The following is a 16,737-nucleotide window of genomic DNA, read 5'->3' on the forward strand; positions in this document are numbered from 1 at the left end:
CACAAACAAATTTCAAAGGTAACAGATCATCTTGGTTTATTTACATAAAACACTTTAGTGATTTCTAGGAACTAGTGATTTCAGCACTTTGGCTGGCCTTGTTGCTGTTTTTATGTGCTTTTAAAGTGGTATGGTATAATGACTTTAATTGCTGGATTTCAGAAACTGTGGCCCCCTGAGCAGTTTAGTTGAACACCTCTGACAAAGAGTATTTTATTTATTTGTTATTGTTAACCTTTATTTAATCAGGATAATCCCACTGAGATCACAGATCTATTTTGCAAGGGAGGCCTGGGCCTGAAGGCAGACTAACATGCATGTTTTTGGTCTGTGGGAGGAAACCGGAGTACCCGAAGAAAACCCACGCAAGCACGAGAAGAACATGCAAACTCCAAACAGAAAGACCCTAGGTCCAACCGGGGATTAAACCCAGGACCTTCTTGCTGTGAGGCAACAGTGCTAACCACTGAGCCATCGTGCTGCCAATATCTTTAAAGTTTCTCTCTTACATCTGGATGGATTGGATATCCACTTACTTTTCATAGAGACATGATACTCTGAAGCTAAACAATATTTTTTTTAGTATCAGATGACTGTAAATAATGCAAACCATTGTTGTCATCATGCAGGGTCATCAAAAATTCACCACTTGTTGTATAATATTTAAGTTTCTAATAAAATTAGGACTGTAGTGAGCCTGTTTGACCAGGAGGTGTCGCTGTGATTTCATTTTCAAGACATTAGATGAAAGTGACTTTTCTAACTTTATCCCTGTGTATTTGTTTCTGCAGAAAACGAAGCGAGATGTGAATAATTTCGACCAGGACTTCACCAAGGAGGACCCGGTGCTGACGCCCACAGACGAGGCCATCATCCGACAGATCAACCAGGAGGAGTTCAAGGACTTCTCCTACTGCGCCCCGGAGGAGACGCACACCTAACCCACACACTTATCACAGTAACGCTGAACCTGGCATGCTTAGGCTCAGCAGAACCACAAAACCGTCTACAAAACACGTAGGGTCAATCCTTTACTTTGAAGCTATTGGTTGTTGTTACTTTTGGAATATTATTTACTTGCATTGTGTTGTTCTTGTTGCCTGGGTTTATTGTGAATATGACTATGAAGATGAATATGAATATGCACACTTGTAACACAGATTTCACACTACAGATCGGACATGCTCTCACACACCAGCGCGCCCAACAAGACCACACACATCCACACCGCTTCTCTCTCCGGCACCTGAACACACGTGGACTGAAGGTGCTGAGGCTTGTAAATAGCCCGTGTTCAGTGGCTGTATTGTGTCGGTATTGTCTGCTAGTAAAGGGGCGTTGTGGCGCATGGACAAGCACCCTACCTGTGTTATTACTGTCCTTATCGTGGACCAGTTAGGGCCAAATATTCTTTGTGCAATACCATGACTATCTATATATTTTAAGGTTTGTTCATTTTTTTCTCCTCTAAATGTTTTTTTTTGTTTGTTGTTTTTGTTGTTGTTGGAATGAGTGAGATACTCCTTTCACTGCTGCAGTGTCTGAGCTCATATCCTCTGTATATAAATTGAATGTTACAGGCTATTGAACTAATTATGTGGAGCAGAGTGTTACAGGCGGCCTGTGTAGCAGTAAAAACTCCGGCGTCCAGCTATTTCATCCATCTGTTAGCTTCTGTCGATTCCTGGACCGCCGGTGTGAATGTGATGGAGCGTGGGTGTCGTTCAGATCATTTCTTTTTCTTTTCTTTTTTTTTTTTGTATTGTGAATGTACATTTTGTGTGCATGATTGTGTGGATTTGATTTTCCTTTATGTCGTTTCCCTTCTCTTTCCTTTCGCACCAAAGCTCCTTTTCTTTTTTCCTCACCTGCAGCAGCCATTTCTCTCCATCGCTTTCAGCCAAAACCACTAGCTTTGTCTCACTTTTGCTTCTTCTTTTTTTTTCTTTCAAAATAGCTTTTCTTATTGCTCTCTCTTTTTTATTATTATAATTATTATTTCTATTATTGTAAAGTGTATCTTGAGGAAACCTTTATGTATAATACTATAACTATACCATTATAGGTCTGTTACAGCCGGTTGTTATGAAATGTGGAGAACCAGCAGCTGAATTACCTCTCACTTCACACAAACACTAAACACAACACAGACTCTCTCCTCTGCTCTCTCTCCTCCTCGCTCCTTCCCCTTTGATGTCTCTCTCTTGCAAACACATGCACACTCGGAGAAGGACTTGTCGCGTGTACTGTAGTGATCTGAAGACGGGCTGGTTGCTGTCTGTGCAGTAGAGTCAGTGTGTAGTGAAGCTTCGTGCATCCAGGGGTATGGCTGTTCCTGGTCACACTATCTTACTCTGTGCCAAAATGTAGTGCAAACAGCCGGGCTAGTCCCGTCTGGTCTGATTCCAATAAAACACTGAGCTGTCTACATCAACCCCAGACGCCTTTGAGTCTTCTTTCCTATCTGTTTATTGCTCAATTTCATTTTTTTTCCACTGCGTTGCTGCTGCTTCTTAGAGGTAAGTCTGTGTGATGCTCTAAAAGTTTGCAAGTGAGAAGAGGGAGGAGCGGAAGGAGGGAGTAGGGTGATGGTTTTCCTGGCCAGCTGACCTATCATTCTGCTCAATTTTGGAGGCCTGATAGATGATTTGCATGCAGAAAGGAGAGAGGAGACGCTCGCTGGAGTCGGTCCAAGTCACTTGTGCTGCAGGAGACCTCTTGTCTCGCCTTAGAGACTTATGCGGGACACAATGACAGCTGACAAGGACAAGAGAAGGTAAATCTGTTTAAAACAAACCGTCTGCCAGATCGTTTTGGTTGGCTTGTGTCTGCGGTTGGTGGTTGAGGCGATGTTGCAATGAAGCTGGTAGTGTGGCCACAATGGGCATCTGGTTAAAATCTTGACCACATCAGTTTTTTTTAATTAATGGAAGAAACAATTGAATCCTCATTTAAAACCTGGGATTGAAATATAAAATTTTTAAAAAGTTATAAGCATGCAAAAGCAAAGAAAACTCATATTTTGAAAAAGGAAGTATGGGATGCTTCCTTACATGTTGAGAAATAATTTACAATCCTTTCAGATGGGGTCAAAAAGTCACAAGTTATGAAGCTGAAAGTTAAAACTATATATATTTTTTTATTATTCTTTGATCCCCCACCATGTGATATGGATGGCTGTTTGGCTTTAAGTGTAGCTGAACATATAAGACAAATATAAAAAACTACAGCAGTTAAAAGCAAATGAATAAAATGAGCATCTTTATCTTTTGAAATCAAGCTTCTAATTTAAATCACTTACTGTATGTTAAAGTATACAAACTAGTTTGATATAAATCAGTTGGAAGACTACATGTATATTGCATATAATTTCATTTTTTATTCAATCTCTGTTTATCTATATGACATGTCAGAGTTTTTTTTCTTTAAATTAGTAAATTTCAACAAACATTATTTGAGGCCTCTGACTTGTTTTGTCCGTCTGCAGAGCGATCAGCCGCGAGGCGGCCAGACGGAGACGGCGAGTTGAGTCGGACGTGTTTGACGATTTATCTCGCCTCCTGCCTCTGCAGCCCTCCATCCGAGCTCAACTTGACAAACCCTCCGTCATCCGCCTCACCCTGAGCTACATACGCATGCACACACTGCTCCAAGGTAACAGCACAATCTACACACGCGTGAAGGAAGCGTTTAACCCATACCGCTAACACTAGTTCTTAACGTTTACGTGGTCAACAAGTGGAACAAACTAAACCAGGCTTCTGAATAAAGCAGGTACTGATGAAGGTTATATTGTTCAGATATTGTGTTAAATAATGGATTATTTTTTAAAAGATGTGTAAAGCATAAAAGAAGTTACAATATATACTAGGGATGCACGATGATATCGGCCGGGATTAGAGAATTTGACATAAAACATAATCCAAGTTGAAGTGTTGCGTCATTTTCAGACCCCTTTTTGGTATCTGCATTTGGTAGCAGGCCAAACTGGCAAAGACCATGCAGACTAATATATTTTAATTTCACAGCAGAGTAGTCTCTGTAAGTAGGTCTAGGGGGGGGAATATTGGTATTGGTATCGGTTATCAACCAAATAAGTTTTAACATATCGGCATATCGGATATCGGCCAAAAATCCAATATCTTGCATCCCTAGTATATACTATTTTATTAGGACATTAATGTCTTGGGTAAAAAAGTAAATAAATAAATTAAACCATGAAATTTCCACTAAACAAATGTTTAATTTGTCTCTAAATGTACTGAGCAATATGAAGTTAAAAAAAATGATTGTAAAGAAATCATCAAATTTTCCTTTTTTTATTTTTTTATTTTATTTTACAAAGCCTTAAATAAATTTAAATTTCTGTCCCAACAATATATTTCAAACAAACCTTTGGAGAGTTAAACTAAGATCATCGTACGTTGAGAAATGACAACGTTGTATCCGTTTTGGGCAGTACCTGAAAATAACGTCACACGCAGCTCATGCAATATCACGAGATGTCACGGTCAGCCTATTTGTTGTGAATGCCTCTCGACTACTACCTCAACAAATTTTAGCTCAATATCTGTTAAACTGATTGATTTATTGTCATTTTTGTGTTGGATTAAGTCAATTAGATGTGGTAGCCATCTTAAATTGAACAAACTCAGAAAGTTAATCAGTTGTAGAAGTATCTAATCTTTTGAAAGTTTCATTAAAATCCATCCAGTGGTTCATGAGGTTATTTTGATTACAGATGTTGGCAAAAACGTTATTGTCCACCTTTGCATTTTGGCGCCGGGCGCAAATAAATAAAATTATAAATACGGATCCATGAAATATGCACTCTTCTCTAAATCTATGCAAAAAATGGCTTGTGGGTTATTTTAGGTGTCAGACAAAGGAAGTCCTTCAGCATATACTGTATACGTAGAGTACGAGTACACATAAAAAAAATACACCACATCCTTTGTTCTCCTGTTTTTATACTTACTACAACAAGAAAGGGTAACAGAGAAGTTTCCCATGAAATAAACTATTTATTCATGCAGTTTGTAGAAGATTTGTCATTTCTTCTGTTTCAGAAACGGCTGGGATTAGTCCAGAGCTCAGAAAGGCGGTAAGGTTTGAACATGGGATGAAAGGAGGACAGGAACTGATTTGTGAGATAGAGAAAGAGATGGATGACTTCATGTCACTGGATGAAACAAACATGTACCTGAAGATTCTGGAGGGATTTCTAATGGTCTTGTCCACCTCAGGAGACATTATCTTCTTATCGGAAAATGTCAGCAAATACATGGGTTTGACACAGGTAAAACAAAAAACTAATCTCACAGGAGTGATGCTTTAGGGTGGAAATAATAATATGAATTCTGAGTTAGCAGTGACACTTGTTTTCCTGTTTTGTTTTGTTTTTCAATCTAACTACTGTGCTTCTGCATACTTTGTGCTATTTTAGCCATTCTCAGCTAAACCAAAGTGTTCAGCTCATAAATAAGTTATGACATTTGGGTTTCAAAATGTTTAAACTTTTCCAACTGGCTCTACTTTTCTCTTAGAGATTTTACCATTTTGCTACTTTTAACTTTAAATTAGCCTTTCACTACTTTTAGCTTAAAGCTACTGTTCTCCTACAAAGTACAAAAGTACATTTAGCTTCTATCTTCAAGCCTTTTGCTGTATTTAGCTCTTAACCAGCTTTTTGCCACTTTTTCTTCTAACTAATCTTATGGTACTTTTAGCTTTTAGCAAGCCTTTTGTTACTTTTAGCTTTAGGCCAACAGTTTTTTTTTTTTTTAGCTGTGAGCTAGCAGATAACGATTTAATGTAGTGACCCCAGAAAAGAGAACAGCTAAAAGAAAAAGAAGAAGCTACATGCTAGCATTTTTGTTACTTTTGTCTATAAGCTATAATTTTGCTACTTTAGCTTTGAGCTAGCCATTTGCTAATTTTAGCTTTAAAAACTCAGTTTTAGCTTGTTCGAAAAATTTCAGCAATCACTCAAGACTCAGCATTCCCATAATAAATGCTAATCCTCTAGTTTACCTTCTGTTTTTCTACAGACTGAGCTGATGGGACACAATATTTTTGAGTATACTCACCCATGTGATCACGAGGAACTCAGACATAATCTACGTCTGACAGCAGGTGTGTGTGTGTGTGTGTGTGTGTGTGTGTGTGTGTGTGTTAACATTAAGGTACTTTTGAACAGGCCAGTCCCTGCTGCTTCATTTAATTGTTTCTTTGTAGACGAGGTTTGGTGCAGCCAGAAGAGGGAATTTGTCACGAGGATAAAAAGCGCTCTGACTCACAGAGGAAGAATCGGTAACATTAAGTCAGCTTCTTGGAAGGTTAGTGAGAAATAATGAAACTTTAGACGATTCTTGATGATTTGTCAATTTATTATGCTTCACTTTTATGACTGCAGGTGTTGCACTGTCAGGGCAGAGCGAAGATGTGCATGGCCTCATCTTCAGTGTCCTGTCTGCTACTGACCTGCCGCCCTCTGCCGCTCACACACACACTCCTCAGCACACACACATTCACAAGCCAGCACAGCATGGACATGAGGTTCACATACTGCGACCAAAGGTACATAAACACACAAGTAAAAATAAAATCCTGTTCTGTTGTGCACTCCTATTCTATTTCAAGATTTCTGTTTTACTGTCACGAACAGGCAACAATGAAACATCAATACTGCTATAAAATTCCTAATAAAAGTTGAGAGCAAAGACTAAAAGTTAAAGGTTAAGTATTGCACATTTAAAAAACAGATAAAATGTATAACATACCGGTAATAAATGAACTTGTACAAGTACACTTGGTGTGCCTGCAAAGACTTAAGGGGATGTATAAATACTTGGAGATAGGAAATAATTTTCTACAAAATTATAGATATAAATATATTAAAAGAACTATATAGTATTACCCGTTTTATATTTAGTATTACTGGAGAGACCGATACGAATTAGAATGTACTTGGTGTGTCATCTGGACAGAGAATGGATGATAAGGAAATCTTGTGGTGGAATAGTGAAGTGCAGGAAGCTATTCAAAGAAAGTGGTTAGCCAAGAAGGAATATGACAGTGAGAGGACTGAAGAGAGGAGACAGGAATATAAGGAGATAGAATGAAGAGCAAAGAGGGAAGTAGCTAAGGCAAAGCAGAAGGCGTATGATAAGGTGTGTGGGAGGCTGGACACTAAAGAGGGTGAGAAGGACTTGTACCAATTGGCAAGACAGAGAGATCAGGCTGGAAAGGACGTGCTGCAGGTTAGGCTTGTTAAAGATAGGAATGGTAATGTTCTAACAAGTGAGGAGAGTGTGACGGAAAGATGGAAGGAGTACTTTGAGGAGCTATAGAATGAAAGAGAAAGAAGAGTAGAGGTCATAGAAACTGTGGACCAGGAAGTGGGAAAGATTAGTGAGGGTGAAGTCCGGAAAGCCCTGAAAAGAATGAAGATGGGGAAGGCAATAGGACCTGATGACAAACTTATGGAAGTTTGGAAATGTCTTGGAGAGATGCCAGTGAGGTTTTTGACTCAAATATTCGATGGCATAGTGAGAAAATGCCCGAGGAATGGAGAAGAAGTGCCCATTTTTAAGAACAAGGTTGATGTACAGAGTTGTAGCAACTACAGGGGAATTAAGTTGATGAGTCACACAATGAAGATCTGGGAGAGAGTTGTGGAAGCAAGACTTAGATGAGAGGCGACTATGTGAGCAGTAGTATGGTTTCATGCCAAGAAAGAGCACCACAGGTGCCATCTTTGCTTTGAGAATGCTGATGGAGAAGTACAGAGAGGGTCAGAAAAACTCCGTTGTGTCTTTGTGGATTTAGAAAAATCAAATTACAGAGTGCAGAGGGAGGAGGTGTGGTAATGCATGAGGAGTGGAGTGGCAGAGAAGTATGTTAGACTGGTACAGGACATGTCCTCACATGTGAGGACAGCAGGACAGTGGTGAGATGTGCTGTAGGAGTGACAGATAGCTTCAAGGTGGAGGTGGGAGTGCATCAAGGATCAGCTCTGAGACCCTTCTTGTTTGCTCTGGTGATGGACCGACTAACAGATGAAGTCAGGCAGGAATCCCCATGGACGATGACGTTTGCAAATGACATTGTGATCTGTGGTGAGAGCAGGGAGCAGGTGGAAGAAAACTTGGAGAGGTGGAGGTATGCACTTTAAAGAAGAGTTAGCCGTAGTAAGACAGAGTACATGTGTAACTCAGAAGGAGACAGGTGGAACGGTGAGGCGGCAAGGAGCAGAGGTCACAAATGTTTCACTCAGAGTCAAATAAATTTTATGTAGTACGACAGGTTCAAGTTGTGGCTGAGATAACTCTGGATGTGCAGGGTTTTTGAAGTTTTCATTCAGAGCCACCTCTGGGTGCTATCTTTGATAGTAAAATTGTAACAGCCAACAACCTCAACTCAATGTTTCAGTTAAGAGTAGAGGGTACCTCCTATACATCTTACTGACTAGTTTCATCTTCTGCATGCTGATTTGGACAATTTCTGTATTTCCAATCTCATTTATTCATATATTTTTTGCTTCTATACTCTGTATTATGTTCTGAATTTTTATGATTTCTCTTTTCAATATTTCCATGGCTCCATTACCTTGTACCTAATCTTTGTCAGGTGATAAATCCTGCATCCTTTTTTTTTTTTTTTTTATTTATTTTACAAAACATGAATGACTGTTTGGACGTGAGAAGATTTTGTTGAGCTAAGAGCAATTCTAGAAAAGCTCCAGTGTGCAACGTAACAGCTGTAGTTAGTCAAAGTATTTGCAAATTGCATCTCTGCTCAGAACAGCTCAGCTAATTGATTTAGAGACAATCAGAACATAATATTGATTGTATAATAAGGTTAAATGTACATTTATAAATGAACAAGTGTATATTTATAAACAAGTTAAATACACACTGTTTACGGAAAATGATGAGTTTTTATAGAAATAAATAAATGTACTGTAATGAAGAAATATTCAGCTTAAAGGTTTTAGCTTGAAAAACAGCAAATAACTGAAGCTCTTGTGCCCATTTTTGCAAAACATTGAATCATTAATACCTTTACTCATTCATTCTGTTGGCAGTTTTTACAATCCTTATGTTTTATCTGCAATAAAACATAATTATTCTTTCATTAATTGATAAACCAGGTTATGAAAATAATAGAAAAATAAGAAATTTTACAAAAATCAAATGCACTTTTTTTCATTTCTTTCATCAAACCTTCTGCACTGCCTTAATATTATTGCAAACAGGAAAAATAAAGCTTATCTCCTATAAAAAACAAGTCATTAATGCCCCTTTTCCATTAGTACCTGTAGTACCGGATCCAGTGACTCCGCCCCCGACTCCGCCCCCGACCAATCAGTGACCGACAGTGTTCTGATGTCACGTTTTAGTACCTCTTCGTTCGGGTTAGAACCACAGAGCCAAGGGTACTGAAAATAATAACAGGTGCTAAGTACTGGTACTAATGGAAAAGCCTCAGAACCGGGCCAAGTAGGGTCCAGTTGGCCCGTACCGGTACTAATGGAAAAGGGGCATTAGAGACCTAATGAAAGTTTTTTCTGATGACACTCACCATTTTAAAAGCCAACTGAGTAACAATTACCTGTGATGTAAGACAGGTCTGCACAGATGGTTTTGTACACACTTTGTGTTTAAAACACAAAACCTCAATGCATCATCCAAATGGAATTACATGTATTTAAGGCAAAGATTTATGACTCGTGTTCTTTACCTTCCCCTTTTTTAAACTTTCCCAACTGTTTCTTCTTAATTTCATAATTTCTGTAGATCTAGCAGCTGCTTCTGCAATTATTCAGTCATTTAAAAGCTAATTATGTGCTGCATTCATGCCCAAATGCTGCAGTTTTATTCAAAAGTCCACTTGTTCCTGTGTTTTGGTGTGCAGAGTCATGTCTCTCTTAGGTTACAGGCCTGAGGAGCTGCTGGGTCGTTCCATCTATGATCTCTGTCACACACTGGACACGAGCTGTTTGAACAAAAATCACCTCAACTGTAAGCACCGACGCTCACAGGCAATGTCCAAATTATAGAAGAGGTTATGATTGTCCCCCGCACTCCTGCAGTGTGTTTGAAGAGTCAGTCCGTCAGTGGTCAGTACAGGATGCTGGTCAGAGGCGGAGGTTACGTCTGGGTGGAGAGTCACGGCGCCGTCATCCCCGGTGTCCAACCGTCCAGGTCCAGAGCCAATGCCAGTCAGCCTCTCTGCATCCTGTGTGTCACATATGTCCTCAGGTGTGTTCGTCTTTTGAAGTTAAATTAAAGAAACTGATTATTGACTGGGAAAAGACTTTATTGCCTTTTCACCTTTAGCTGCAGGTGACAATTATTGGTTTATTAAAATAATTATTGGTGTAAGACTATAAAATGACCGAATTAGCTGATGGGGACAAAAACAGATAATACGGACAAAAAGGGAAATTGGAAATACCCTCTGTCTTGTGAGCTGAGCAACTTTAAAAAAAGTGAGGAGGGGTGGCCGATGGGGTGGGTTAACCTATGTTGGCCAAGGCCACCATTAGCCACCCCCTGGCTTCACCAATGCGCCAGGTAGTGAATAAAATTATGGCACGAGAAATCGACATATTGTTTGTCATTTCCGTTGTGTCAGATTTGGTAGCAGTTGGAGATTCCTCTCAGATTGACTTTTTCTGAAATCCCACACTGGCCTGAAAGCAAAACAAAACAAAAAAACACTTAAATGTTTCAAAAGTGCATTGTAACCGAAAACTTCCCGTTTCCTCAGTTTGTGATTTTCTCTGAAGTTTCTGGATTCATTCTGGGAGTTTTTAAGATACTGTACAACTTTGGGTGTAAAAAGTGTCTCATTTTTTACAAGTGAATTTTCACTTTTCTATAAGTTTTCATAATTTCCTTTAAATCTTACTGATACTAAAGAAAATCACAACAAAAGCCATGAAATTTCATTTCCACTAAATGATGGGTCCATTTTTTAATCCTTGCTCGTTTTGCTGGAAGCATCTTTTATTGTAGGTTGTGGTAAAAATGTTAACTCTGCATTTATCGACACAATTTTAAATACCTGCTATCAACCTGCTTAACGTAAGAAAGTGCCAAAAATGATCTGATACTACAAAAATGTTATTTTGTTAGATTTAGTAATAAAAGTAATGATAATTTAAAACACTTTCCAGGGGTTCTCAAAACTTTTGGGTTCAGGGACCCCAAAAAGTTTCAGGGACCCCCTCATAACCCTCATGTTTATTAAATAATTTTCTTTGTCTCTTTAATGCACTGGAAATATTTGTGTAACATAAATACTTAAGACATGTTCTTTAATAGTGTTTATACAATTTTATACTTTTAAACATGGGGTATTTTTCATTCAAGACACACTTAGTGAACATATTTTTTTATTTCAACTTCCAAAGAATACAGTTTTGAGAAAATTAACAGCATCTAAAACCATTTTAAAACTTTACCTATTCACTTAATGAACATAATAGATGTATCGCCACCTTCAAATGATCACAGAAAACGTTTTACATAAAACTGAACAGCATCACAGCAGCAGTAGTCATAGTAACAGGGCTTAATTTGTAAACCGGTCGATGCCGGTATGCAAATAGCAGGCGGCCGGGGGGGTCCTCCCTCAGAAAATTTTGAATAAAGTAAATGTGATTTCCTGCATTTTGGTGTATTTTAACAGGTTGTTAAACATCTATGTGCTTGTAAAAAATAAAACAATAAAAAGTTTGTTTATTTCGGACCCCCAAGCACTGGCTCTTGGACCCCCCGGGGACCCCAGTTTGACAACCACTGCTTTAAAGTATTCATGACACGTTTTAAAGTCTATTCTTTAGAAATCCGACGTGAAACCAACTTAAAACTTCTTTAGATCGTTAGTGGAGGAATGTAACATTATAGCATATTTAATATGTTGTTAACTGTGTGTGCTGCAGTGGAGTGGAGGAGCCGTTTGCGCAGCTCTCTTTGGACCAAACGTTCCAAAGATTTTTGAGCTGAAACCGGAGTCTGAGGAGACCGACACCTTCTCCACGTCTTTCTGTAAATGCCTTTGTGTTATTTTTCATTAAACTTGAAGGTTTTCATTCTGAAAGGGTTGCTTTGTGTCCTTCTTGCACAACTTGAGAGTTATTTTGCGTAAGCATTTTGATAATAATTCAAGTTACTAAGCATGACGCCTGTGGATTAAAAGCAGAAATGTTGTAATATTAATGCAGTGATAGTTCAGGTAGGTTTAGCGCCCACTTCTCAGTTTGGTCGTGTAGTTTCATAATCGCTGCAGCAGCTCGACTTCTGTCTTGAGAACAGAAAACTTGAAACTTTTAGTTGCAGACTGTGGTCGACAAACTGTTGACGGAGAGGAGTGGCAGATGAAATGTGTCGACAGAATCAGGGTGACTTTTTCTTGACCTCTCTGGGTCTGACCTCGCTTCCTATGGGGTTTACATGGAGGCCACCTGACACATGCAGGGCGCGCACAGACCGATGTGCTCTCTGCTGATGAGGAGATGTGAGTAGACGCAAGCCAAAGCCACAGCTTCCTGAATAGAGACGCTCGGCAGGAGCGTTCTCGTGGGAACGCTGTCAACTTTTTACCTCTCGACCTCTGAATGCACGCGCACGCTGACTTTAAAGTTTCAGTTTAACTGACTCAAGTGGGGGTGAACTGAAAAGGAAGTAATCAGAAAAATAGAGATATTCTCAACCGGTGATAAAAAAAAAGTTTGTCTGCGTGAGTTCAGGTCAAATACAGTTTGTATCTCAGCCCACCTATTTACCACTTTCTCTGCTCACTGAACATCTGCAGCAGCTGTTCAATGAGGGCGTTCTAGTTACTCTGTAAAATGTCACTGAGCCAGAACTGTATTTTGTTTAAACAAATGATGAGTTTAACCCACAGTGGTGGGGTGAGCTTAATTTTTAAATGCTTCACATTTCTGTTTTATTATTTATCTTTAATTATTTTACAGATCAAAATGAAAATATTTACATCATGCTTTTTGGTTTCAATTAAACTTAAATGGTAAATGGACTGTACTTATGTAGCACCTTTCTATCTTATCAAGATACTCAAAGCACTTTACACAACAATCTGTGCCCTCACTCTACTAGATCTATACAAAGAATAATCAGAGCTTTATCACATTCATACACCGATGGGACACGTTAGAGGCAATGAGGGGTTCAGTGTCTTGCCCAGGGACACTTTGGCATGTGTGGAATCGAACCCCCAAGTCTCGTATTGGAGGATGACTGCTCTAACCACTCAGCCACAGCTGCCCAGTGTCATTACTTAACACACTGGTTTTATTGTTTGTTGTGTTTGTTCCTTTGGTTTTCTTTTCAGCTGCTACTTAACACTGTTATTCTTTTCATTTTTAAATATTTATTTAAAAAAAATATGCATACAAAAAAAATTTTTTAATTGCAAACTATGAAATCAAACAAAAAAAAATCTCTTATGCTGTTACTGGTGCAGTTAGAGAGAGTTTACTGTGTTTTCCTGATGCAGTTTGAAATGCAGGTACGCGCTCAATGTAAACAAAGCACTCAGCTGAATCCATGTAAGTTTCCAACACATCTTTATTTATAAAACACTTTTTAAAAACCATACAGGTCCAAAGTGCTGTACAGACCAGTTAAAAAGCACAAAAAGGAATAAAATGCAAGAAAAAAACAAACAATAATAATAATTAAAAAGACATAAACATCTATGCGATAAAAACTGAAACTGAAAAAAGGAGTATCAAAGTAAATAATAATAAAATCAACATCTCACATGGTGTCAAAAGCGTTGGGGAAAAAAGATAGGTTTTAAGATTGGATTGGATTTAAAAACGGGCAGTGAGGCCTTTGATTTAGTTTGATTTACGTGAGGCTAGCTGTAAACAGATAAAGCAGAATGGGATGTGTAGAATCAAAATGACATTTAGGTGGGAATAACTCATCATAAAAGTTAAGGACATTTGTGTGTTTTTGATTATTTCTTTATAACAATATTTATTGGCAATATAACTATAATGTTTGTTTTTTTTAAAAGCCTGTTTATTTCACTTTAAACGAAGCCACATGTGTTAGAAAAATCAATTTGCGTGTTGTGCCCAGGAACAACTTTCCAAATCTTTAATGTCAAAGATTCTGTTATTGACTCTTGTTCGGTGTTTATTGGACTGGGACATTGAAGTCTGAAGAAGATATTCATATTAGTAATTGAACCGTTTATTTATTTATTGAACAAATGGAGCGTCAGTAACACGTGGAAGAGTTTTACAATATATGGTGGTCCGTAAACGTGTTAAAGCAACCCAGTTTTTATTATTTGCTTCTAAGCAGCCAGACTTCCTTCTGGTTGTGACCAGTAGTTCTTCAGGTTTCCTTTAAATTGTTCTACTTTTTTAATTTTTTTTACGTTGGATAAATTTAACAGCTTAAGCTGAAGAAATTTGAACGAACTGTCTCTTTTTCAAGGCTTCAAGGCTCTTTATATGTCATTCGCACCACATGTGGTACATGTGGTGGAACAAAATTATGTACACAGGGTCCCAGTTACATCCAACAATAAAATGTAAAAGAAAAACAGTGCTAAGATCTAAGGTATGAACTAAGAAAAACTTAAACTAAATATACACTAAGCAATAGTAGCATAAAACCATCATTAAAACTATCATTTTGACAAGAAGCAACAAAACAAAGTGTCGTAGTTTGTACATTAGTGGTTGGTTATTTGTTGACTCCACATTGGTTCATCTCTTGAGATCTTTTTTATATAATCTCAATAAGACAAAGAAAAAAAATTATCTGAAAATTATTAAGAAATGGACAGAAAAAGCTGCCAGTTTTTAAATACAATCATTGACACAAAAAAGCTGACTGATTTGATGCAAAATATAAATACTTTTGTACAGTCTTGTATATAGATATAACATTTAATGTTTGTTCATTACAGGAATTTACTGAATGATTTACTCTTAATTTGTATCTTCACTCTCTTGTGGCTGCAGCAGCTTTTTACTGATCTAGTTGCTCCATCTAGTGTTTAATTGTAGTTACTGAAAACAGAATCCTCTGAGGTTGAGCAGATGAGCAACTTGTTTCAAGAAGCAAAACAAGAGTTCAGCAACTCTGATTGTATGAAGACCACTGCGTTCAGATACTGAGCTTCTTCACACCTTTCTTGGACATGTTGAGACAATATAGGAAACTTCACGTGAAAAGGGAACTGGTTTGAGCGATTTGAGAAGTTTTCTGAAATTAAGTGTTAAACAAAAAAAAAGCGTTTTCCTAAAAATAAAAAAATAACCAATTTTGCACACTCAGTTCATGCTGAACTTCTCCTCATGTTCTATTTCTGAAAACTTCCGAGTCATTTTAGTTTAAAATATGAAAATTTGACTATTTTTGCACTTTAATTGCGTCGGTCATGTTTACTATCAATACATCAAGTTAAAAATCTGTACAGCATCATTTGGAAAAACTTTGCCTTCAGTTTTTACTTAAACTTTGCCAATTTACTGATCAACTAATGGCACCAAAATGTATAATATTGCCCTCGATTTGTCAAAAAGTCACAATATAACTTATAGAAACTTTATTTACTTTGACAGTTTTGAATGACTGCCCAAATTTGTTCAAGAACGTGAGTTGTTAAAATTAAAATATGTAGAGTAGCTAAAAGCTAAATAAAGCAAAATGCTAATTAAAAGCCAAAAGTAATAAATAGCTAGCTACAAATGTAATGTAGCAAAATGCTGGCTAAAAGTAGCAAAACACTAGCTAAAAGCTAAAACTAGCAAAAGTTCAACTAAAAGCTAAAATTAACAATAGGTCAAGTAAAACTTAAAGTAACAAAACACAAACCCAAAAGTATCAAACCCTAGCTATGAAAGAAAACTAAAAGTAGAAAAGACTAAATGTAGCCGAACCATAGCTAAAAGTACAAAATAAGTTGGCTAAAAACTAAAAGTAGCAAAGGGGATACTAAAAATAGCAGAAAGGTAGCTAAAAGTATAGCTAGCTACAATAAAAGCTAAGAATATAGAGCAACATGCTTAAGCAGATTACACAAAAAACAATGTTTTTGAAGGAACTGAAGAGATAATAATGTATTCCTATTTTTCTAACAAATATAATACTTTTGAATAGTCTAAATAAATAAAAAATAAATTATAGCATCCACCTTCTGAATAAACTGAACGTTTCTGATACAAAATGGCTAAAATAATAGCACAAAGTTTGCATCAGGAAAAAAGCAGTCAGATTGCAAAAACACTGTAAATGCTGAATCAGCATTAACACAATGGTGTAGTTTTAAACAGATTGAGCTTCTAACAGAAGGAAAAGCTTCAGGAAGTTGTATGTTCCAGAGGAGCTCTGGTGATTTAGACGTGTGAGGATAATCTGACTTGTCTGTCACAAAGGAATAAAGTAAATTAAAGCAGAAAAATTAAAATGTGATTTATAGTATTTAGACGTGGTGATGAGAAATTAGAGACTAAACAAAAGTTTATAAAACTATTGGACCCTTCATAGTATTCATGAAGTTTGTTGCCTTGTTTATCCAGAGGCCTAGTTACTTTGGTCTGAGGCACAGTTGAAGAGGAAGAGGAGGTTATGTCTCTTCTTGAGGATCTGAAATTAAAACAGCAGATATTAGCAGATTAGATATAATCCTCCTGCAGACAGAAAGGAACTCTCTGTTCCACTTTGTTTCTACATGACT

At 37.5% G+C, this 16,737-nt stretch overlaps 2 protein-coding genes across 2 annotated transcripts in view; both read left to right on the top strand.

Moving 5' to 3' along the window:
* Positions 1–1,241, top strand: part of prkcea (protein kinase C, epsilon a) — a 74,263-nt gene extending 73,022 nt beyond the window's left edge. The window contains exon 15 of the mRNA XM_037691505.1: positions 792–1,241. Coding sequence (XP_037547433.1) covers positions 792–941 — 150 coding nt within the window. The 3' untranslated portion in view covers positions 942–1,241. The remainder of the gene's footprint in view (positions 1–791) is intronic.
* A 1,509-nt stretch (positions 1,242–2,750) lies between these two features.
* epas1a (endothelial PAS domain protein 1a) lies at positions 2,751–10,293 on the top strand. The gene is made up of 8 exons (XM_037690923.1): positions 2,751–2,776; positions 3,488–3,654; positions 5,070–5,299; positions 6,051–6,135; positions 6,238–6,338; positions 6,416–6,579; positions 9,919–10,025; positions 10,097–10,293. The coding sequence occupies exons 1-8, from the start codon at positions 2,751–2,753 to the stop codon at positions 10,291–10,293; spliced, it is 1,077 nt and encodes a 358-aa protein (XP_037546851.1).
* The last annotated feature ends 6,444 nt before the right edge of the window (positions 10,294–16,737 follow it).

This window comes from Nematolebias whitei, chromosome 17 (genome assembly GCF_014905685.2).
Source record: "Nematolebias whitei isolate Nwh7 chromosome 17, NemWhi1, whole genome shotgun sequence".
Taxonomy (NCBI): Eukaryota; Metazoa; Chordata; class Actinopteri; order Cyprinodontiformes; family Rivulidae; genus Nematolebias; species Nematolebias whitei.

Bases quoted from the DNA above. Each gene is read 5' to 3' on its own strand.
- epas1a (XM_037690923.1), top strand. From the start codon at position 2,751: ATGACAGCTGACAAGGACAAGAGAAG. The intron at 5,300-6,050 runs GTAAAACAAAAA...GTTTTTCTACAG, and splicing joins AATACATGGGTTTGACACAG to ACTGAGCTGATGGGACACAA. The intron at 6,339-6,415 runs GTTAGTGAGAAA...TTATGACTGCAG, and splicing joins TTAAGTCAGCTTCTTGGAAG to GTGTTGCACTGTCAGGGCAG.